Source organism: Magallana gigas, chromosome 10 (assembly GCF_963853765.1).
Source record: "Magallana gigas chromosome 10, xbMagGiga1.1, whole genome shotgun sequence".
Classification (NCBI taxonomy): Eukaryota; Metazoa; Mollusca; class Bivalvia; order Ostreida; family Ostreidae; genus Magallana; species Magallana gigas.
In genome coordinates, this window is record NC_088862.1 from 15,821,055 (window position 1) to 15,847,038 (window position 25,984).

The 25,984-nt window shown below is 34.5% G+C and overlaps 2 protein-coding genes across 3 annotated transcripts in view; one reads left to right on the forward strand and one right to left on the reverse strand.

Annotated features, from left to right (window-relative positions):
- Positions 1–8,521: 8,521 nt before the first annotated feature.
- LOC105332711 (biogenesis of lysosome-related organelles complex 1 subunit 1) lies at positions 8,522–14,657 on the reverse strand. The gene is made up of 4 exons (XM_011435396.4): positions 14,488–14,657; positions 14,189–14,261; positions 11,323–11,455; positions 8,522–8,940 (listed from the first exon to the last, which is right to left on the reverse strand). Exons 1-4 carry the CDS (start codon positions 14,546–14,548, stop codon positions 8,845–8,847), a joined length of 363 nt encoding a protein of 120 aa, XP_011433698.2. The 5' UTR covers positions 14,549–14,657; the 3' UTR covers positions 8,522–8,844.
- Positions 14,658–14,860: 203 nt separating this feature from the next.
- The window catches only part of LOC105332712 (integrin alpha-6), a 36,965-nt gene continuing 25,841 nt past the window's right edge, over positions 14,861–25,984 (forward strand). For both annotated transcript variants that reach the window (XM_011435397.4, XM_011435398.4), the window contains exons 1-2: positions 14,861–15,081; positions 23,852–23,958. In XM_011435397.4, the coding sequence (XP_011433699.3) occupies positions 14,909–15,081; positions 23,852–23,958 (280 nt within the window). In that variant the 5' untranslated portion in view covers positions 14,861–14,908. The remainder of the gene's footprint in view (positions 15,082–23,851; positions 23,959–25,984) is intronic.

The following is a 25,984-nucleotide window of genomic DNA, read 5'->3' on the forward strand; positions in this document are numbered from 1 at the left end:
CACAATATACTTATTTTCCTAACTATATAAGGAAAAACGAATTTACCCCTAATGGAGATTGGTTACCGTAAAAAATACGCATAGCCATACGTCGTGCTGCTACTGCAGTGCGTGCTAATGGACCCCGGCTCACTAACCACAAAACATGGGTATTCATAATATCACAGTAAACACCTGGCCCCGCCGTCACCAACTTTCCTCAAGTCAATACTCAGCCCTAAATCTGAGGTTTGACCTCAAATTTATGCACTTTTCTTTAAAGGATTTGAGTTGAGGAATAAGTCCGTAAGTTATAACTGAATTTTAACTGAGTTATTTTTGTGAAAATAATCAAAAACCTACTTTCATTTTCGATAAACAAGCACGAAATAGCAAAAATGAGAGTAAGGTGGTGGACACGCTTTGGCGGATCCAAGTCATAATTAGTCTCGATATACTTGTAATGAAATGATATTAAATGATAACGTAAAGAGTGAATATATTAACTGTGAACCTATTTAGAGGATACAAAGAAGTTAAGATCTGACAAATGTTGAATAAATAAAATGAGTCAATTCGTTTCTTTAGTGGGCGATTTTAGTTTCTGGTTAGCCTGGTTCCGGCCTACCCATAATGCTCCGCACAGTACTGTGCGGAGCATTATGGGTAGGCCGGAACCAGGCTAAGTTTCTGGTGAGAGAATGGGATAGAACTTTCCAGAACGGGGTAACCCAGAACGCGGATTGACTAATTAACGAAAAGTGCAGGACGAGTTCATCATGCATCGCGGGCAGATACCTTGGATCGGACTTCGATTATTACAAAAAGTTAAGAAATAAAATGGAACAATTAATGCGATTTTAGTACTAATGGAAAGAACTTTCCAGAAACAGGTTGACTAATTGACATCATGGCGGTAAGTGTGGGACGAGTTATTTCATACTTTTTTATACCACGAAAGATTGGTTGTAAACTTTAGACAATAATTTGTAAACATTAATGACTAATGAACAAATTATTGTATTCTACGTCTATATGGATAAATGATGTATGCATAAAATGGGGAAGTTCAATGGGATTTTGTCTGAAATTCTTATTTGAGACAGCAATAAAAATTATATTGAAAATTGATCTAAATAAACATATTTAGAGAGAGAGAGAGAGAGAGAGAGAGAGAGAGAGAGAGAGAGAGAGAGAGAGACTTAAATACCCATTAACTGGTTTGAAATGAATACAATTAAAAAAGCTTATTGTTTTCAGTCAGCTGCAACAAACAGGATTAAGTCCACGTACATGTATATATTATCATTTCAGTTTAGATTTGTCATCCCTGTCCTCTCCTCTAAATATCCAACAATGCAGTGTACTTTCAATTTCAATTTTAAAGAATAAGATAAGGAAAAAATCGGACAAAGTATAATTTACACAAAATGAGCCAAAAAAATGGTTCAACATATTAAGCATTATATCAACCCGCGCTTGCGTGGGCTATCATCTAGTATTCACAAAAAAATCATGTCATCAGGTCATGAAAATGTGTTCATTTATCCAAACACTACCTGGAGGTCCCCGGATACAACCGCTCATTTAGATGATCACTGTAATTGGTTCCCACCCTGGATGGAGTGGCTGAAAATTTTCTTGCTAACATTTGGGTTTCTGGGCAAAATGGAATGACGGATTTAGTCTTAACAGAGGCATATGACTTGTCATGCTGTGTGGGTTTTTTTCTATTTTTTCTTTTTTTTATCATTTTATCCAGCTTATTTACGCAATCAGATTGTTATAAGATCTGATATAAATAAATAAATAGAAGTAGCCATAATGAAAGGAAGACCACGTGATGGATGTGCAATACATCAGAATGAAAAAAGAGAAAATTTCTAATATCCTGTGACACACGTAAAACACGGCGAATATTCAACCACCAATCTTCAATATAATTTACTTTTTATGTTACTAGTGGTTATTTTCTACTTTACAGTTGAGCACTGCGTCCATTATGCGTTACAAATGTACCATTCTATACTGCAGTAGTGCATTTCTATTCGACAATAGCGATTTGAATGTTGTTTGATATTAAAAATATGCGATCACCAGTTATAGTAAACAAGCGCATATCATTGTTACCTACATATTGTATTAATTGATTTTCTTTGATCAGGAGTAGAAATGGCCATAAACCCACCATTTATCAGATTTCAGCTCCAACTAACTCATCCGGAGGGAGTGGAAACACCTTTGTTTCTGGAATTCTAAACACTCTATATTTTTTTTTAAAATGTGATATCAGGCATGCGCATAGCAAATATATATTTTTTTTAAAAATGATATCAACCATGTACATAGCAAAGAGCTGAGAAAATATATAGTTTTGGAATATATTAGGCAATGATATGGCTTCCAGGTTTCAGTAGTATTAAAGGTGTGAATTCTGAAAATCCATCTTCAACGTCAGAACAATCCGAAATCTGATTCTTATACATGTAACTGATCATGACCATGCTGGACAATAAATTGTTCACATTATAATGATATACGTACGAAGTGAAATTTGAATCTAGATCTGTTTACAATAAGCTCCGAAATGTACCATTTTAAACAATCTTGGAGAAAAAACTCTGGGAGCTAGGTGGTACCATTATGGCAGACACCTTTCCCTACACCCTCATCAAGTCATTCACATAGTCACGTAACCCCCCCCCCCCAATCGAACTTCTAGTCAACTTCTTGACACATGAATCCCACATCCATCAACCCCTAGATGTGCTTTAAAGAATTCGCATTACCAATGTTGAATACCGTCAGACATACATGTACCTGCCATGGTTCAATCTTAAACCTCGTGATGATCGCTACAAGCACTGCAGGCACGTAGCATCGGGGGGGGGGGGGCACTTTTCTGTGACCATGTAAAAATTAAATAGAAAATAAGGAAATAAACAGTGGAATGGAATTGAAAAGTATTATTATTATTAGTCCCCTACCGGTTTTCACCGAAGGGGACTATAGCTTTCCTCTGCGTCCGTCAGTCCGTCCGTCTGTCTGTCCGTCCGTCTGTCCGTCCGTCCGTCCGTCTGTCTGTCTGTCCCACTTCAGTTTTCCACACTTTTTTTCTTTATGCGTTTGAGGAATAATATGAAATTTGCTGAACAGCTTCAAAATGTCAAACTACAGATAAAGTTTACACTTTTGTAGCGTCTGGTTGACATATTTTCGAGAAAATTAATTTTTTATATTCCAATTTTTTAATGTTCGGGTTCGATATTCTGCATAACAGTGCCGTCCGGAATCGTCACAATGAATACTACTCGAACACACTCTACCCGTAATCACCTTCGAGCCCCGCCTACCTCATGAATATTCATCATTACCACAAAAGAAAATATTTTCAATCTAAATCACTTCGTTCAAACGAAAGAAAATATATTTGTCTTATCGATTAATATTTTCGCAAAACTTAATACATTTACAACTGCATGTCGTGAACATAAATAATTGGAAGTGATAAAAAATTCGTATTAATAAATGAACTGATTACTTAATGAAAGAAATGATAAAACTATTCAAATTAATTAAGGAAATAGAAAAAATAGAAGTGAAATAAATTATATTTTAACAATGCAATAAATATAAAGTAAACACAAATGACAACAATGACCAAGTAAACATACAAAGAAAGACAAAATGAACCGCATACAATGTATAAAGGAACGCATTCGAAAAGAGGGAGTTACGTGTATCTGTCGTTTATATAATTTAAAATAACGTTACGTTTGAGGTAGTATGGCACACCTGTTGGTATTTAAAAAGGGGGTAAAAGGACATTATAATCAAATTATTCTCAGCGTTTATAATCTTCAAATTTTAAAAATTGACCGAAACATATGTTTTAAAAAAATTGGAAAGGTAAAAATTATAAATGCCGCAGCGAGATTCGAACTCGTGACTTTTACAGATTCGTAGAAAACGCTCTAAACCACTGGGCTACGCTGTTATAGGCAACAATTTCGGGAAAGAAACCATTTCTAAAATAATACTTGATTTTCTTTTGATCGGAAGTAAGTCTCAATATCGAGGTGTCCCTTACCACCTTAAATCTCCATCCCGTATCCCGTTGTTACCCACTTAAACAATCGTTCCGAATATTCAACAAACGGGGTACCATTTTCAATTTGATTAATTAATTATTTTATTCTTAAGCTTTAATGGTACTTATTCTCTACCACAGTCACTGAGTCTGTTGTGTTACTTCGTTACATTACATTGGTACAATGCATTAGAGATTTGAATGTAACTATGTAATTCAACATTATAAGGATGAAATTCAGTCATCACTTACTAAATTAACGCATCTTATCCTTACCTGATGATTGAGTTCTTTTCATTAGAAGTATAGAAATGGCGATATACTCTCAATTAATCAGATTTCAGTTCCAACCAACTCATCCCGAGGGAGTGAATACACATTTGCGCTTGGAAATCTAAATACTTCATAATCTAGATCAAGCGTGTGAATAGAAAAAAGCTGCATGCATGTTTTCCAATTTTTGTCGAAATGGGGTTTTTTTTTTTTTTGGAGGGGGTCACTTTATAACTTATCATTTTGATAATTATGATCACAAAAGGAAGAACTTACTTTAGAATACAAAAGGTTGATTAACTCTTACTACTCTTGACCATACTGGAATAAATTACATATGTTTCGAATTCATTAATGCCGTATATCAGGTTTTTTCCACGTCATGTTTTTTTTCCGCGAATCAGAACCTAAAACAGTATATAAAATTTACGCAATTCAAATTTTCACTATTTCAAAGTCGTAGTGAAAATATATAATTCACGATTGTGTAAATCTGAGAAGAAAGAGGGACAAATATATAAATTGTCACTCTTAATAATGAAATATTCGGAAAAAGATACCATTTACACGATTTTCGCAATGTGAAATAATTACGATAATTATTACAGAGACGCAAACAAACATAGATGATAAGATCATGTACCGTTACATATATTGTACCAGTAGCTCAGGTATAATTAGACATCACTGCTTGGTGCGATTTTATATCAAATTTTGTGTATGCTTTTAGAAGTACATTATGCTAAGTATGTGTATAATAAAAGACATTGCAGTAGTTAATACACTCTACATAAAGAGAATAGAATAATGAAACGCGACATTTTTATAGATAGATCTTTTCTCGTTAAAACATGATCTTTTCTCGTAATAACGAGAAAATTAACTCGCAATAAGAAGATCTTTTCTCGTAATTAACTTGTAATAACGAGATCTCTTCTCGTTATTACGAGATCTTTTCTCGTAATAACGAGATCTTTTCTCGTTATTATAAGCTATATTTTCCGTAATAACGAGATAATTAACTCGTTATTACGAGATCTTTTCTCGTAACAACGAGATCTTTTCTCGTAGTTACGAGATCTTTTCTCGTAATAACGAGATCTTTTCTCGTTATTATAAGCTATATTTTCCGTAATAACGAGATAATTAACTCGTTATTACGAGATCTTTTCTCGTAACAACGAGATCTTTTCTCGTAGTTACGAGATCTTTTCTCGTAATTACGAGATAAAAATATTTTTTATATGGCCCTTTTCTTCTTTCGTAGAACATGGACCTGTAAATATGTTAAATCGTGTTTTATAAATGAAATGTTTGCAATTTTTTTTTTCAACTTTTAAATTACTTTTTAAAAACTTATTGACGTTTCACAAAGTAATGGTAATGTAATGCATTACTTTACTAATGTAATGGTAATGTAATGCATTACTTCAAGAAAATTAAGTAATGGTAATGATAATTTATTGCCCAAATTCATGAAGTAATGATAATGTAATGCATTACTTTACAATGTAATTCGCCCCAAGCCTGGAAGGTACATGCATGTACATCATGTAGCAAGCATTGTAGAATAAATACCTAATCCACTGCATGTTATCATGATGTATTGTTTTATATGTGCAAGGATCATCATGGAATGTCAACACACGAAAATGAATGAATATTTGCCCCGCTCTCTCTCTCTCTCCCTCTCTCTCTCTTATTATCCATATAAAGTATCATTAAGCCACTTTCAAGTAGATCGTTGATTAAATTGGCGACGGTTTTCAGGTCTCAATGCCCATACTTCTCTAAACTACCAGTTAAGAGCAACTTACAGTCTCTTTCTGTTGTGTTTAGATCTTTAAGTGAAATTTGAATATTAGCTAAACATCACATCACACGTCAACTCACTCTCTCTCTCTCTCTCTCTCTCTCTCTCTCTCTCTCTCTCTCTCTCTCTCTCTGTGTAAAAAAGGTAAGTACATTGTACACGTAAGAAAGTGCGCTCAATATTTGACTAGTAACTAAGACAAAAGCAATCATTTTTTGAATTTTGTATACATATGATATAATATTGATTATCACACACGAAAACTGAACCCGAATCAAAATAAATACTTCTTCATTAAAATAAGTTTTTACACAAAATTTATATTTGCGACGGAACACGCATTATCCACATCTGTTGTTTAGTGGGTTTTATTTTTAACAACAAAATACAATACTGAAATATAATAGTAAATGATAAAATTACGATCTACGTATTACGTTTCTCAATTTTATTATTTTCTTAATATATAAAATGCTAAATCTGCCAAAAACATATACTAGTAACAGATTAGCAAAATGAGTGTACAGGTTGACTCAATGTTCCTTGTTAAATTACAGTAATTGCTTTGTGTGACTGTCTATACCTGGTTTCATTGTACATGTGTATATATCTATTCAAAATCTATTGTTCGATCAACTTGAGAAAACCCCTGGAACTAACACAGAATGTACACAAGAAATACACAGCACGTGTGCCTCGATCGTACCCAGGTGCACGGCAATGCGTTGAAGTCTCAATCATAATTTATCTTTGGCATACATATATTTTCCCGTAATTTGAAAGTGAATTAATACATTGCTATGAAATGCACTTTATTTTAGCGGGAAAGTAAGCTAAAAGTTGATTAAAGAGTGTCATATTCTGTATAAAAGCTGTCTTAAAGACAGCTGAATCAAGTTTCGGCGTTAAGGATGATATCATTGAAAAAAGATTTAAGATTGCCAAAAGATTGTCTCTATGCTATCTTTTCATTACTAGGGACCTGCAGTCATCTTTTTTTATACATGTGTCTTTAGGCCTTCTTTAAGCCACATATAGGCACTACGCAGCATCGAGACTCAAAGCTACATATAGCTTAATTGTGATTTAAGGCTTTAGTCTACCTTTATGGTGGTCGTTAATCTTAAAGGGAACACTTTTTACAGTCAACTCTTCAGCATAAAATAAGTAACAGCAGCTTATTGGAAAGTCTGATGTCAGTCTGTGCTCTTACCTTACTTTTAATCACCCTAAAAAAAATAGCCATATCACATACATGTAACAACATTGAGGTTCGGGGAAGGAGGGGGGGGGGGGGCGCTATCCCCCTATTAATTGTCAACTCTTTTTTTGTATACTTACATTCAAGAAAATAAATCTAAAGCAAACTGCCCCCCACCCCCCCACCCCCCCATTACTTAATTAAAAATAATTTCAATATCGAATAAACACCATCCCTTCATGATGGAGTGAATACTGAATAAGGATGTGAGCAATTGCAATTTATAAAAAGTTTGTTTAAACTATGAACATCATACATAATTATAATACATGTACAGTACCGATCAGACCCAACCTAGCAGAGAGTAAACCCCAACTAAACCCTGGGTTTACTTTCTGGGTTTACTAGAGTGGACCCAGAGTACACCCAACGTAAACCCAGAGAGGACACAGAGAGTAAACCCGGTCAGAAGTATACCCCTGAAAGCACAGGCTAACTGTGAATTAGAAATATACAGGGACAGGTATTACAGGCAGTTGGATGGTAAGATAAAATACGGGTCTGCTCCACACTTCAGTGCATACAGTTGACTTCAAAAGCAATTTCCAATTAAACCCAAAGTAAACCCCGAGTAAACCCCACATGGACCCAAATTTTCAAAAAGTAAACCCAGAGTAAACCCCAAAAGTATTGTGGAAACATTAGAATTCATGGTGGCTCAATTTTCGTGGTAGTCATGGGTAGTCCTCCCCCACGAATAAACATCCGCAACGAACAAATTTAGAAAGAGGTATCTTTGTTACTGAAACTGAAAACCAATGCATCCACGAAATTACATCCCCACAAATAAGCTAAAAACCCAAAATCCACGAAAATTGGCCCCAACGAATTTAAATGATTCCACAATAAACCAGGGGTTTACTCTGGTGTTAGGTTGGGTCTGATCGGTACTGTACATGTAATGTTTACTAACAATGGGTTAACAGGTATGTGACTGTCAGTCAAAATAATGTCTCACTAGCTCAGTGGTTAGAGAGCTAGCTGGCACAGCGCGCTGGAGGGGTTCGAGTCCTGGTTGAGACTTGGATTTTCACCACCTGTTACATAACCATCAGGATGCAAATATCTTTATGTACAAGTCACTCATCATAAGGACATATCCTGCTTGACACAAAAACTTTGTTTTTATTACTGGTACATCATATCACAATACTTCATATCATTACAGTGTATTATATCACACGAATTTATTCTCATCATTGAAAATTCAAGAACAATTATCAACATACATGTATATCATACACAACATGTACCGGTACTTCACTTTAACAAAACCGTTCAACAACGTTGTCAGTAATTTTGTGAGCATTAGTTTAGCTGTCAAGCCATCATCACCACTTTAAATGTACCGGGTAGATGCAATTTGATGAAAATCTCTGTTGTACAGGAAATAGGTAGTAGCACTGCGAGTCACAAAATTCATGAGAGTCATTCACTCTTGGTGTAAGCATACTCCAAAGCACTGGAGATAGTTCTCATGTCTGTCTCTATACTCTTGGCCCAGTTTTCCACATCCCCAAGTTCCTGCAGACAGAAAAATGACACTTTTCAAAACAACAAACATCTTGATTGGCATACTGCTTAACAATCTCATATTATTGCATCGACCCTGAGGTCCATGCAGAAAATATATAAGCGAGGTTAAACCCGATGCTATGGGGAAAATTGAGCCTGCGCACGAGCTAGCCCGGTTCCTGTTCGTAATGGCTAGCTGAGGGAACCAGGCTAGCTCACGTTTATCTGAATCAGGATCGAGATTTCCATGCCATATGCACATATAAGTTCAAAGGCGCTGTAATTGTAAAGTTGTCAGTAAACATTACAGAAACAAAGTATTCCTTATAAAGAAATGATCGGCATGTGATATAAACTATCAGTATTTTAAAACAAGTTTTTAATGTTATGCTGAAACTACAACATGCATCAAATTGCATAATTTGCAATGTTTTTTGTTTTCCGAATACATATGTAGCCTAACTTTACTTACTGATTAAAAACTATTTAAGCATTTAAGTATGATTGAATAATTTTGTGACTGTATATAATAGATGATTGAATAATTATGTCACTATCTCAAGAAAAATGCATCAAAGTATGAAAATAATTTACACAAAGCTGTCACTGCATAGTTAACAAAGTAGTGCGAAGCGTAATGTGTGCGCAAATAGTAGAATTCACCGAATGCCTGATAGTATACATGCAATCTTCATTAATATAGATCATAATTGTTTCAGAAGCATGAACCCTTTAAATTCTGAGATAAAAAATCAGGGCTATACTTATACGTAATACAACTTACAAATTCAGTGGTTAAAAGCAGGGGGCTAGAGTCAATGGAATCTCAGATAATCTTAAGGCTTTCATGTTTTCATTGGAAACACATGCATATGGTCCACGATTTGCAGTCCCTTTTTAAAGGACAGCAAGTTGTGTATTCATTATTCAGTTAAGTGGAGACAGGGTGCTGATCATGTGACTTTTATTTATCACATGACAATTATTATAGAACATATAGTAATCGCTATTAAACATTGTGGAAGTTAAGTTGTTTGAATCATTTATATAATCTAAATTGTTATGTAAAGAAGGAATAGATCTCCATTTTGATTTGTGTCCCCCAAAAACCTAATTTTTCAGTTCTTTTTTTGGGGGGGGGGGGGGGGCCAAGCTGACATATTCTACCGTAATTAGAAGTTTTGTGTTATGTATGATTTGAGTTAAATTTGGCCCCCATAATTCGCCAATTTTTAAAGCGTTTTTGGTACAATAAAATGCTGTGTTATATTTTAGACGAGTTTATGTAAATTATATTTTTCACCTATTCATTTGATTTATTTGCACTCACTGGCAGTATATGACGTCAGAAGTGACCCTATTTCTATCATTCAATCAAAATCATTCAAAAGTTGACATTTTTCTTATCTCTTTATGAATAGGAAATATAGAGCGCATGCTAGAACAAGGATTTTTTTTGGTCACTTCTTAGCCTTAGCTAGATACATCTCTGATCAAAATATTGTTTGCTAAAAATGCAAAAATGGCGGGGAAAGGTTGTCTTTACGATGTCATATTTCTAAATTGTGGGCAGTTGAATCCAAATGAACATTATGTAAAAACATCACATACAGAGAAAAGAAAGAATTACAGTAAAATGATGATGTTCATTTTAGGGGGCCATTTTAGGTCCATATCATATATAGTCCTTTCCTAATTAAAAGTACATAAGTTGGTGGAAACTTAACAGTGTTAATTTTAGAAATGTAGATACATGTACAAAATCATAACTGGCTAATTTTACACAGCAATGTTCTGTTTCCCTTAATTTAATCATATAAATGTACAACCATATGATATTGCAAAAAATTTAGACAAATTGGGAAGATGAATATAATACAGTCATTTAGTCCAGAATTGTTTTGTACAATGAATTTTTTTCTCTCAGATTATATTCCAAAATAGAGACTTATCTGCTACTTTTTACTAGCTTTATAATTAAATTATAAAAAAATCAAAATATACTGCATCTAAAACCAAGCTCATGGAAAATAGCAAAACACTTCATTTGACATTAATCTTAACCAGACAGAGATATTAATTCTTTCAAGAAGAATAAGAAGTTCATAACATATTGGATCAGGATTTTAAACTTTAATCATGAAATTACTCAACAAAGACAACAGGATTTAAAATTCTTTAAAAAATTCAAATTAGGATGACTATGTAAATGCACGTAATAGACTTAAATATTGCAGCGGTAATGAGGATCATAAATGAGCTTAAAGCATTCCTAATTCAAACCAGACTTTTCATCAGTAATGTTCTGAATATTAAAAATCTTCTCATCAATAATGCATACAAAACATCCATGATTAACATTGATTAACATTGATTCATCCATTATGTTACCTTGAGAGCTGTGTTGAAGTCGTCTACTAGCTTCAGCCATTGCGTTGTCTGTCGACAAAACTGTGAGGCATTGGCCTGTAGAATCTTGGTCTCTGTGTCCAGTTTCTTTTGATTGACATAGGCTTGAGCTACCCTGAAATATAAAGATAAAAGCACATCATTTAAAACAGTATAGTAGTAAAATGTTTGAAGTGATGAGACATTTCTAATAAATTCTCTTACAAAAACTTAATTTTTATGCAGTCTTCGAATTTAAGCGGTAGCCCGATGACCGAGGCTAGTAAAATCGGGATTGGGCTACCAAATATTATTTTCGCGCATGCCCGATTGGCTAGTACATTATTTCCGGCGGTCATTGAAATTATGATACCATTTTTAAAATATAAGGAAGGTGCTATTCCAGGTAAAAAAAAACCATCAAAAGGACTGCTCTAACAGAAGAAGAAAAGGTTAGGGTGAAGAAGAGGTATGAAGAAAAGCTTCAACGGAAATTTCAGCGAGCTTAGTTAGAAGACCGGCCATGGCTAGATTTCGTAGATAGCTTGATGTACTGCACCTGGTGCAAGAAGGAAAACGTATGAAACTGGTGTGATTCCTGATCATAGTGATGCTGGAGTAGTCAACCCATGAGTAATTCCAGGAGAGGAGGTATTCATCTTTTACCTTTCTTATGTTTTACATATTGTTTAGAGATTTCCTTACACTTCAGAAAAAGTTGACAACCTTTGTTTTTATATTTATAGGATGAAAGTGATGATGAAGAACTGGAAGAAGAGTATGACTATGAGGATTCTGAAGAATCTGACAATGAAATGACAGAGCTAGAAGTTGTAAGAGAGTTTGAGCTCTTGTAGTGCAGTGCTAACTTTCAATGCATTACTAAATAAAAAGTCATATTTTGTCGAGTTGTTTTTATTGTTCTTGATTTGGGCTTATAGAATTTTGTTTGGGCTACCAGATTTTGTAACCTCACTTGCCCTATGGGCTTGTAGTAAAAAAAGTTAAGCGCAAAGACTGTTTATGACAGTTTCATCATAGCAATTAAATCAGCTTATATTCTTGTACACAGTAAATCATTCCCCCACAACGTTTTAGCAATTTTCAAATGTCTGCTCTTTCTTTAGTTATTTAAAATGAATAAACAATGTACTTTTCAATTTTTTCCCCAATATACTACTGGCTTCAAATCAGTTCTTGCCGAGTACCTTTCCTTGCCAGTGCATTGTTACATCATTTTTCATTATTTAATAATTCTATGTATTGATAAAATGAGGTCGCAATGCACTGGCGAGCAATGGTACGCGGCGAGAACTGGTCGTACACCAGCAGTGTTCTAGTGCATGTTTCAATATTAATTTGTGTGCAAATGTAACATAGACCTAATATACCAGTGATCTGGTTTTAGGTAAAAAAAAAAATGACTTAAAAAGAATCATCACATGATACTGTTTTCAAAAGGCAGTGCTGCTCACTACCAGTAACACAGTCAAACTTTACATGGTGGAGAAACCTGTTACACTTCAATTATTCAAATACTCCAATCTTGTTTTAGTACTGACTTACAATTCTAATGAGCTTCTCAACAAGAGCATACAGAGAAATTAAATCATGCACCTTTATTTTAAAAATTGTTAAACCTATTGCACAGGTACATACATGTAACTAGATGGCCAATCTGTACCCATTTATAGAGATAAAAGAGCTAGTTCACATGCTATATTATAAACAACTTACACCAAGTTCATGTATACTCCTTCCTAAGTTTCTAATTTCACTTCTTTTTGCTTAATATTTTGATGATCATGAAAACCTTCAAACTACATCATTCCACTAGAATGAAACAAATATGTTTTTTTCTGTTTTGAAACACATACCTCCTCTACTCTTCAGGCTTCAAAACACAAATAAAAATAAAAAATCTATTGAGATTTTGAAAAGCAAATGACATGAAAAGCCCTAGAAGAGAGTGTTGAAATATTGTTCAAGGAGTCCTTAGAATTTTGGAATGGATAAAAGATGTCAGATTTTCCATTATATATACACGTAAGTAACGCATTTTCATTCCTATGGTTTTCTTCGAGTATATAATGAGGGAATGTGTAATTATATTTATAGAAGAAATCATTCAATTTTGGCATTATGATGATTTCAGGTTGTTCACACTGACAGATATATGTTAAGAAAACCAACAAAAAAGTGCAAGAAATGTTAACCTGGGACATATTACTTTATAGTCTGTCCCAAGTTATTGCTTCCATCAATTTTTGACGATTTTTAATAAAAATACACATACCTGTGAAAGAAATACAATTGAAATCGATGAAAGGGAATATATCCAAGGTATCTTCATTGAACAATTATCCCTTTTCACTCATAAAATTTCACAGGAACGAAAACAATTTTCTTACGGAGATTTATAATGGGAAATGTTTACATCTTTTCTCCATTCGGAATACACTCAGAATACATCGCGCAATTTTTTAACATTATCATCCGGGCTTATTAATGGCTGATGCAATGCAAAATCTCCGTAGACTTTCAATTTTTGGATGTGTATTGAAACCTGAAGCAGTAGAGGGGGCGTTTCAAAACAGATAATCTGGACATTTTTCATATTAGTGGATGAACGTAGTTTGAGCACAAAGGTATTTACTATTACTGAAATATCAAGCAAAAAGTGGTGGAAGCAAAAACTTGGGACAGAGTATAGATATTCATCAATAAACAGTACACATGTGAATGCTTGTACATGTAGTTTAGACAAAACAGAACATTAGTATTTATGATAAAAATATGTAAATATCAAGCAAAAAGTAGTGATTGCAAGAACTTAGCACAGTCTGTAAATATACAGCTGAGGTCTTACCCTCCATTAAGATGATCTACTAGGGCATGTGTGAGTGCACTTGATGCAACTATGGCTTCCTTCTTCCTTTTTTCTGTGGAAATTCATAAAGAAAAAATCCTCAAATGTTATAATTCAATTCAAATAAGACAGATATCCTAAGATGAATTATTTAAGGATTATAAAACATGTTTAAAAGTGTAAAATAATGTTATGAATAGTCGGAGATAGTGAATACCAATCTGACAGGATATGGAGTAAAAGTGAAAGTAGACATGAAGGAAAACATTTTCTGATCTATGATAGAAACTGTGAGAAACCTTGTCGATCTCGCCTTGCATGTTGTTTTGCCTGATGTTGTTTCACTGCACTTGATAACATCCTCCTAAACTTCCTTTATGCGATTAAAATTAAACATATAATTTCATATTTTTCCCGTAAAATTTACGTCTGGTAATCCTCCCACATTTCAAGAGGATTAGTTTTTTTATGCATGCGCATATAATATAGTGCATGTTTACTTTGATATGTTTTCGTATTAATAACGATAAGTTTGCTTTGTAATTAACAAAAACTCATAAACTGTATATTTAAATTACATATATAACTTTTCTTTCTAAAAATATTGCTTTTGTGGTTAAAGATTTCACGTCCTTAAAAATACGAATATTCATCCGCCATGATTGTCTCGCGATTCCAAGCTCTCGGACAGGTGCGAGACTATTGGCGACACTCACAGCAATGGCGGTCCTAAGTTTGTTGACATGGGAAGGACTGTTATTATTTTTTGGATTTATTCATATTCATTGTTTTAATGTGGACGTGCGAATGCCATTCATTAAACAGGGGCCCGAAAATAGCTACTTTGGCTTTTCAATAGCTCAGCACAAGATCAATGACTCGGGACAATATCTGTAAGTTGTTTTTCGGCATTTACATTCATTAGGCGTACCCATCCCATGCATGCCTTCGCCATGCATATGATGCGCTCGTGAAATATTTGTTATGTAAATGTGTGTAAATAATTTTTTTAAAGCTATATTAATACATTTTATAAAGTTATTCATTAGTTTTTTTTATCTGAAGTATTATTTTACCTTCAGAAGTTTTACTAGTGCTACATGTACAAATGAATAAAATAAACCTAAAAAATTTTGGATGTAAGAAAATGTGGTGGATATTTATCTTATTTTACATTTAACTCCCAATCATATTGCGCTCTCTCTCTCTCTCTCTCTCTCTCTCTCTCACATGTGTCTCAGCAGCAGTACAACATCTGTCAAAAATATTCGACAAAAAAAACAACTAACTACAAACAAATGCACTTGACAAATAAATTTAGACGTAAGGAGGAAGGAAGGAATTCCTTTAACCATCTGGAATTTATTGTGATATACTGGACTGACTTGCGATAAAATTGTTCCTCCGCTATATATAAATCGAAATTGAGTTGAATGCTCATGGATGGAAAGCATCTGAACATTCCAACACTGTAAATGTCACAAAAGTTTGAATTGTCCACTGAAAAAAGACTTTACAAGGTTTTTTAATAATAATGTCTGTGAAAATGACTTTATAAACTGTCATCATCTCTTTCTTTCTGTCGCTAAAAATACATTAGCTATTTTATTTAAGTGATTGCATGGTCATATGAATGTATACTTCTAACCACAGAAAAATATTACACTGTGTGCAGCAAATTGTGCCTCAAATAAAAAGAACAATGGTATGCACAAAAATAACACTATAGTATGTACCGGTATGAATTTTGTACATGTATGCTTCAAATGATAGTTTGGCGCATTATTTCATATGAACGAAAAATATAATCTCCTTCATGTGAATATTTTATAGAAATTGGTATCAGACATATATTTTTACCTGTGATATAATACATACATAAATAATAGTCTTCATAAATTAATTTACCCCCGGTAATTGAATTTAAAGTTCAAGGTCAATTTCATGCACTTATAAGTATGTGACCACACTCTTGAAATATTACAAGTGTTTCACAGCCTTATTGTTACATTACATCTTGTAAGCTTTGAAAGAAATGACAATTAACTTCTCCAAGACTAATTTTCGTACAATTTTTAAAAACATCATAATTTTTTTAAAAGCATGATCAGACGAATCGTGCAGACACAATCTTGTCTTGTTCACCACTTTCTCGTTGCATCATCATCCCCCTTTTTGATGAAGTCTCAGACTCACAATTGAATTTGCTTTGAATATTTAAATTGGGGATTTGCAATTGATGAAGTGAAATAAGGAAGATGGATGAATCGACTCTGGCATGTTGTCACAAAAAGTTAAAGTTGATCTTTAAGTGAAGGGAATTCAATAGACTACATGACCTAGGATTTAGTGTGGTCTATTTAATATCTGAAGTGTTTTTCCATCATCTACTATTCTTGTGAACTCTTTCTTCTGCACATTTCCCCATGTTTGAGTGAAATTTATCTCGATTTGACACTCCTATATATAAAGGTTTGGTAAATGCATGGACTGAATATATATGTTGACACATAATTTCATATTATTGTTGTTAATGAATGTGTCTGCAGTCATAGTGCTGTAATTGTTTTTTTTTTTTTAAGTACATTGTATATTGTACATCAGAAGAGAAGATAATGTCTGTTTTGAGTATGCAACATCAAGAGAAGAGGGTCACTCCTATAGATACACTTGATGTGTATTGTACGACAGGACACTGTGTTTTTGACTATCATCAGCTGTACCTGTCAGGGGGTTTCGCATCTTTATGTCAGCCTCTCGAATCACAGATTCACTTTTGATCTCAAGTATACTGTACAGGGTTGTCACTAAAAATTGAAGTAGAAGGAAGAAATAAAAAAGTAAGAGTGGGGTCTAGGGGTATAGCTTATAGCTAAATTGTGTTTGAAATGCAATAATAGCGTTCATTTTAGGCTGAAAATCCCCTCTTCCTAGGTCTATGAGACAAACCTGATACATTTTGTTTTGGTCTATATGTCATCCATGCACTCACTTTCACTTTTGTTCTCATGGAATTGGTATTTTTCTATTATAACCATTCTGAAAAAAATCAGTAATTATTTTTTAGTCAGGCTTGATTAGATCATTGCATCACAAGGCCTGACAAGGGCATACAACATTTAGCCGATCAATATTCATGCTCAAGTGTACACTACTGTAGACTAATAAACTCCTGCAGATGAGATTTCAAGTTTATATATTAAATAACATGAATAAGTAACTAAAATTTCTACATAAAACCCAGGCATTACAAATACAATAAATGTGTATTTTTTTTACTACAGGAAATGTACTTAATCTGTCCTGATTTTTTTAGGAAGTGTAATTTTAATTATGCTCTTTTCATGTCCCTGTTCTCTTCCTATTTCAATTAACCCCAATATACTTATTTAAATCCCTTTTTTGCAGTGTTTGCAATTATTTGTGAAAACTAAATCGACATGTACTTTTGAAATCTATTCATAGATAAACTAACAGTAACAATATCTGGGTCAGCTTACGAGAGGGTATACAAATGAGGCCGAAATGACCCAAGGTCACTTATGGTCTAATCTAGGGGGAGGGGTGGACAGTAGATTACAGGGTCAGCTGACACCAAATTACAACCCCCATTGCATTATGGATGTCCCAGGATTCTGCGGTTAAATCCTTGTGGGGGGGGGGATGGGTTTTCCATTTCCTATGTATCACCTAGCCACCCTCCCCCCCTCCACGTACCCCCCCCCCCCCCCACCCCCCACCTTGTCCTGAGTTTATGGAAAAGCTCTTCATGTTAAGGTAAGATTTTTACAGAGCCTTTGTTTGTTTAATGTACAAGTGTATCTAGTTTACTTTAAATTTAACAGGGTTCTAATGTTTGGATAAAAGGGTATAAAAAAGGGTATAAATTAATCATCAGATGATTGTGTGATATGCTTGTCAATTGTAGGCCTAATGTTGAGAATTAAAGATTCGAAGATTTGTAGGTCCTACGTTATATTGTTACGCAATTAAAGAGCTAAGATCTTTAATACCTTTAAAGAGAAGTCAAATTAATATACTGACTTGAGCTTTAAGTTGTTACAGTTAAATAGCAAATGTCAATATATATATAGCTTTTGTGTCTTTTTTTCAATTCTGGCCTAACGGCCTGTCTTTATCTCGTATATTGAATATCCAAGGACCATGAAAGTACGTTATATTTTATCAGTAATAGTTAAAAATATTTATGTTTGAAATACATTTACGCAGAAATAAAATGAGTAAGGGAAAAAACACTGCACCGTGGCCTTTTTTTTTTGAGGGACAAACTTAGGAAAGATAAAATCCCTTGTCCAATCTTAATCGAGAAATAGGAAATGACATTTCAGCATGCGACATGCAAGTTGTTGTTCCAGCATTTAGTAGAATGAAAGTACCTCATATTTTTATCAGTAATAGTTAAAAATATTTATGTTTGAAATACATAATTTACGCAGAAATAAAATGAGTAAGGGAAAAAACATTGCACTAGAAAACCGTGACCTTTTTTTTGAGGGACAAACTTAGGAAAGATAAAATCCCTTGTCCAATCTTAATCGAGAAATAGGAAATAACACTTCAGCATGCGACATGCAATTTGTTGTTCCCGCATTTAGTAGAATGGCAGTACTCAAGAAAAAAAACCCACTCCACGGAATATTTGATATATTGCAAAAACTCTTCAATCAACAGCCCTAATCCTTTGGAATGTGAGCTAGATGGAATGCTTCTATTAAATATGTATATATATGATTAGTTTTTTTGTTGTTGATTGACACAAGTCAATGAGATTGCTATATATACCATATATACGGTACTGTACTGGGTTTGTAGGCTAGCAGAATATAGAAGTAATATGTATTACACTTAGAGAAGAAGCTGTACTAAACGGTTGTGTCAAAAGTGATGGAGAGAGATTTGTCAGAGGCTCATAAAACCATAAAACATGCTCATTATGACAGCCTGCAACTGAATTGGGATAGACATTACTCAATCTCCCTTACTTTACTGTATAGAAAAGGAAAAAAAATGGAAATTACATTACGGAATCAATTTATTTCTTTCAAATTGGGTTCGTGAATCTTTGTGCATGTGTGGCCATTTTATTGATTTGTTTTCCCCCTATTTAGCTTTCCATCTGCAGATCCCCAGTTTAGAAGCAACTGTGTATTATATTACACTGGACAAAAAACAAAAGATATATAACATAACACCTACACTATGGGATTGTTCTGATCATTTTTCTATGGCAGCTGTTTCTCCTCAATTTTCTAGAAATATTAGCTAGCTGAGGAGAGAAACTGCAGAGTTATTCCCCCTGCTAGTGTACACAGGTGGTCCTGCTTTTAACCTGTCAGAAATTGGATGCTATAAATTCATAGATGATTATAATTGTTTCATTTGACCCACCACAGCTATACCTTTGGGGATATCAAAGATATTCATCACCAGTTCATCAGAAGTCAATCAGGCCAGGAAATGTCTGAATATTATTTTAAAGGAGACTGATCTGTTGCCTCAAGAGACTCCTGGATGTCCTGACTAGGAAATGCTTGGGGTGAATATTGGGTGATCATATGAACATTTCATTATTAATTGTAAGGTGGCTGGGACAAGGTGTTGATGTGAAGTCTTTAATTGATTATCGGCTTTTCCATGGGACAGGGGTGTTGATTTAATGATAACAAGGTCTAGCTAGCTAATGATCAATATATTCATTGATTCTCTCAGTATTTGGGGTCCCTTATAACATTTACGTAATTCTCTTGTATATCAAGGGACACAACTCTTAGCATTTAGGGCATAAAATCATTCTTAATTCCCTTACAGTTTCCAGCAAATTACAATGAATCAAAAGATGTGAAATATTTGAGTGAGATGTTAGAAACACATCTGAGTTGAGAAAGGACTTGTTTAGTAATCTCAGTATTTTTGCTGATGTATTATTTACATTTTAATTGTCAAATGATAGCACGCAATGTTACCAGAGTACACATGTAGTTTTTGCCATGGGGTCTCTCTCTTTAAAAATAGTTTTATTCTCTCTCTCTCTCTCTCTCTCTCTCTCCGCCCCCCTTCCCCCACCCACTCTTATCTTATTCTCTCAAAAAGGTCTTGCACTTTTAAATTGTCCAACATCTTTACTTTATATATACACCGGTAACTGAAACCTGATCTGTCGGTGAATTTGAGGATCGTTTAAATAACCTAGCTGTCTCACCTGGCTCTCTTAGCACACTCTGCTCTCCCCACTGCGGTTGGGAGATCATCTCGCTATATAGATAGGATGACACCAGTCTTCAAATTTATGAAAGGCAGTCAAGTGTTAACTCATATTTTCTCAGTGTGTATAACATCTACATGTAATTATAAAAGTCGTCCGACAGCTACCGTAAACAGTCGGTCAGAGAAGACGGCAAATTTTTTAAATAGGAGGTTTGAAGAGATACGTAGATAATTTAATAAAAGATTTAGGGATGATATATGAAGGGATTAAATCTATATTTAGTTGGCTCGCTTGAAAATCAATTTGATGTACATTTGGGCCTCGCTAGTAGTATGACAAATTAGAAAAGTTGTGTTTATACTGGGGAAGTAAAAAGAGGAAGGGGTAATCATGCAGTAACTAAAGCCATGTATTTCACACAGGAAAAAAACAAATTTGAGAGTCTGCACATTATCGTGACATTGATTGCATTGTTTATGCATCAGATTGCACACTGGCAGGTTATCGGATATTACGAACTGGTGGTATTATTTTACATACTTTTTTTATATACCAAATTTCCTCCCTAAACAATGAAAGCTATTGTTGTGGGATTAAGTGGAGTGAAAGTTTATATTGTTGTGGGTTCCGTATGCTGTCTATTGTTCTTTTGGTTGAAAAATTCCAGTGAATTTTCTGGCTGTTACCATGAATCAGTATAAGCCCTCCTATAGCTCAGCTGATCTCAGCGTCACACATCAAATCCGCCCCATCATGCATCAGGGAGCTCGTTAATGAGTGATATAATGGGAATTGGCTTTGGAAATTGAATTGGGTGACTCTTCTTCGGCATCATCACTGAACAAACACTGAATCACAGAGAGAAAACAAAACACTAGGCAGAGTAAAACATCGTATGTCAGTGTCATAAATGTATGCACAAAGGTCATGTCACGCGACATAGAAAATGTGTGACACGTTTCACCTGGTCATAGATTTGATACAGAAATTGAAGATGCATTTAATAATTATATACCCATGGAGAGAGAGAGAGAGAGAGAGAGAGAGAGAGAGAGAGAGAGAGAGAGAGAGAGAGAGAGAGAAGAGAGAGAGAGACAGACAGACAGACAGAGACAGAGACAGAGAGACAGAGACAGAGAGAGGGGTGTACATGAATACACATTCAACTCTTGGTCCATGTCTGTGTACAATATAACATATGTAGAAGCTAATTAACAACTTGACATTGTTGCATTAGTTGTTATCATTACAACTCTAATGGAGAGTTTATCAAAAGCCATGCCCTGCCAGTAATGGAGAGTTATCAAATTCCTTGCAGAGTTGACTTTACACTGTTTATGTTTATTTTGCAAATGTTTTCCCTCCTCACTATAAAACACAGTGCAGACCTCTAATTGTCCTCATTATCAGACACCCATCAGTGTGAGAGAGTCAGACATCACAGATGTGTATTGTTTAGAATGCCTGGCAGAAAGGATGGGAGATCAAAATCACAATAGCTAATGAGTGTATTGTTATAGGGCTGGCAAGGAAGACACACAGAGAAGAACTGTTTGATGTATTGGGGGGGGGGGGGGGGGAGAGAGAGAGAGAGAGAGAGAGAGAGAGAGAGAGAGAGCACCAGGTTTAAGGAATAGTGAGAGAGTTCGATTATAAAATGGACCCTTGAAATGATTTGAAAAGATAGAATAAAAGAGGGAAAATCTTTTACATGTCAAGTAGATCTTTAGGAAAGAGGAAATCAAATCTAAGTGATATATAGATGATGCACTGGTCCAAAAAGACAGAGAGAGAGAAAGAGAGAGAGAGAAGAGAGATACTCTGATAGAGCAAGAGAAAAAAAGAGGGAGAGAGAAATATTTTACAGATGTGTATTGTGTTAAGGGTTTACAGAGGGACAATCAGTGTGGGATCAGCACTTGCTTTCAATTGTTTCCAAGCTTTATCTTGGATAGGATCAGAGGAAATACAATTCCCTCTTGAGGAAACATTCCTCAGTGAGATTCTTGACATAAAAATAGCATTGTGGATATCATATGCGAAATATACTTGAAGTCAAATCTTTTGATTGATACAAGAGGCCTTTAAGTGTTTCTTTAGTAGGCATCACGCCTGTTAAGTATTAAGATGGAACATGTATATATACATAATACTGAATTTTTAATTGCTGTGAGGGACGAAAGTTCGTGCAAAATATAAACCCTCCTATTATTTCAAGGGTCATAGTATTAAAATATGTCAAGCTCAGATAGAGAAGCAAGTTATTCGCATTCTTACAATAGAAAAGGATTATGTATCATGGACATAAGAAAAAATCTCATTGTTAAGGTGCAACTCGCCTCTGAAAAGAGAAGGAACTCTTTGTGAGATGAATTTCTGTTATTTTTAATTTTGATGCAAAATTTTGTTTGGTTGTGACTCAAATTTTGATGCTCTCACTCTGCCTTATTTTTTTTTATTAAATTGCATGCATATCAATTTACAATTTATACTTCCTTTGAAAAAAAATTATTACAAAAGCACACTGTAAGTGGAATGTTGCACGTTAAATCCTAACTTAGCTGTATTGGAACTTAAGGTCATCAAATTTTGAGGAGTTGGAGTGATTTAATATCTTTGTTTGGTAAAACTTTATGAACATTCAACTCCGTGAAGAAAAAAACCCAAAACTAAGATGGACACATTTCTGCCTCTGATATAATGGGCTCATTGAGCTGTTGGGAAATTTCATATTGATACTCATAATAACTGAATCATTGTGTATGAAATTTTATCCCTTTTCTGCCACAAACACCTTTTGAAAGTGTTTAAGCCAATGGGATAGACAAGGTCTTTGACTTTATTATAATAAGATTGTTGGGGAATATTGAAAGCTAAAAAAGTATATTGTTGTCTGGTTGTGTGTTTGTTTTTTTCCTAGTGTTTTTTTTTGTTTTTGTTTGAAGATGGTTGTATTGAATTAAAGAATGAGTCATTTATTCAACATTTAGAGAAGTGATTGAGGAAATAAAAGAAATGCAAATCAAGAATTCAGAAATATATTATTTCCTGGAATATAATAATTTTAAGATGTGCTTTCTGAAACACCTCAGCTGATAGCAAAAAATCATCAAAATCATCATAGAATCTACAGATGATGATCTAATGTCAGCTGTAAATTAAAAGAATAATTGAATGTCCTTGAACCTTTATGAAGAATAATTTACTGGTATACATGCATATATATAAAGAATGAGAAAAGGTTTACTCTTTCATGTAAATGTACTATGTATGACAATGTGAAAAAAAATCTACCTGAATAATTACACTGGGTACATAGTCATGCTTTGTACCGGGTATTTTGTTTTGTATTTAGCCAATATGGTTTTAATTATAGCAATGACAGATTATAAGATTACGTAAAAAGTTATTTAACTTTTTTTTTTTATCTTTTGAAGGTTATTGGTCGGAGCCCCTAAATACTCACAGGATCCGACATACTCACCGGGAGGAGTGTACCAGTGTAATGTCAGCAATGATCCATCCTGTCAAATCATCGACATAGGTAAAGTCAGCCTTAAAAAAAATGTTTGTTTGGAATTCCGCCTAGGGTTTTCTAGCTCCATGAGGGAGAGAGGAGGGAAAAAGCGAAATCCCCATATTAAAAAAAATCTTTATTTTTTGCTAATAAAATTTTATCAGTGGGGGACATTTCATTGAGGTGGGTGACAATGCCAAACAAACAGTTATTATACCCCCCGCAAACGAAGTTTGGGGGGGTATATAGGAATCACCTTGTCCGTCCGTCCGTCTGTCCGTCCGTCTGTCCGTCTGTCTGTTCGATTCGTGTCCGGTCCATATCTTTCTTATGGAGAAACATTAGAAGTTCTTACTTCACACAAAGATTGCTTATGACCTAAGGGTGTGTCATGACCTTGAACCAAGGTCATTCGGGCAAGGTCAAGGTCACTGGCAGAAAAAGTGCAAAATTCGTGTCCGGTCCATATCTTTCTTATGGAGAAACATTAGAAGTTTTTACTTCACACAAAGATTGCTTATAACCTAAGGGTGTGTCATGACCTTAACCCAAGGTCATTCGGGCAAGGTCAAGGTCACTGACAGAAAAAGTGCAAAATTCTTGTCCGGTCCATATCTTTCTTATAGAGAAACACTGGAAGTTCTTACTTCACACAAAAATTGCTTATGACCTAAGGATGTTTCATGACCTTGATCCAAGGTCATTTGGACAAGGTCAAGGTCAATGGCAGAAAAAAGTGCAAAATTCTTGTCTGGTCCATATCTTTCTTATGGAGAAACATTGGAAGTTCTCAGTTCACACAAAGATTGCTTATGACCTACGGGTTTGTCATGACCTTGACAAAAGGTCATTTGGGCAAGGCCAAGGTCACTTGCAGAAAAGCGTAAAACTCGAATCCAGTCCATATCTTTCTAATGGGCAAATATTGGAAGTTCTTAATTCACATCTAGAATGCTTATAACCTGAGAGTGTGTCATGACCTTGACCAAAGGTCCATTGAGGAAGTTCAAGGTCATTGTTAAAAAAAATCGGGCTCAGTATACCAATAATTCAAAATGTTTATATTAAGTGGCTGCTTTACATGTGGAATTTGTTTGATTCGAGTCATGTTTGTTAACATAAGGATGCAAATGTCCTCATGCATTAACAGTTAACTTGAACTAAAATGGAATTTAAAGAATAGAAATTGGTTTGTGTACTCATATAAGCATTAATAGTTTTAAAAAATAGAGCAGTTGTTATTTATAGAAAATGGACGATGAAATAGATTCATCCAACATTTTCTATAATAGAAAAAATACATGAGTTATGATTTTTTCTTAGCGGGGGGTATCAATTGTGAGCTTGCTCACAGTACCTCTAGTTTTATTTTGGCCTTAGGGGAAAATAACAGAGGGGGGAATATGGTGGGACATAGCAACATAGGTAAGGGGAGAATAACAGAGGGGGGCATAGAGTGGGACATAGCAACATAGGTAAGGGGAGAATAACAGAGGGGGCAATTGAGTGGGAGATAGCAATATATAGGTAAGGGGAAATAACATAGGGAGGAATAGAGTGGAACATAGCAACTTAGTTAAGGGGAAAATAACAGAAGGGGGGATAAATTGGAACATAGAAAAATAGGTATTATTATTATTTAGGCAGAAATTCAACCTTGGGCAATACAGCCCCTCAGTTTACAATAATTCACATATTACAATATAAACATTAGACTTTGGAGTTCATTAGTAAGTTCCCACAGTTCCACACAATACATGTAGTAAATTAAATGTATTAATTATAATATACGAATTGAAAATACAGTTTTGAGACAGCAAGTGTTACACATAACTAAGGCATAGTATAAATTTAAAACATATGTTAACATACAAGAGAATATGTTTCTTAAATACATTGGATGAGTTTCATGCAATTTGGCAATTAATTATTACGGATCAATAAAGCACATTTAATATATTTAGCAAGACCGACCAAGGTAGATACGTGATCAGAGCCCAACAACTGAAGTAATTTAAATGTACTTGGAGACTTATAATAGTACTCGCTTAAA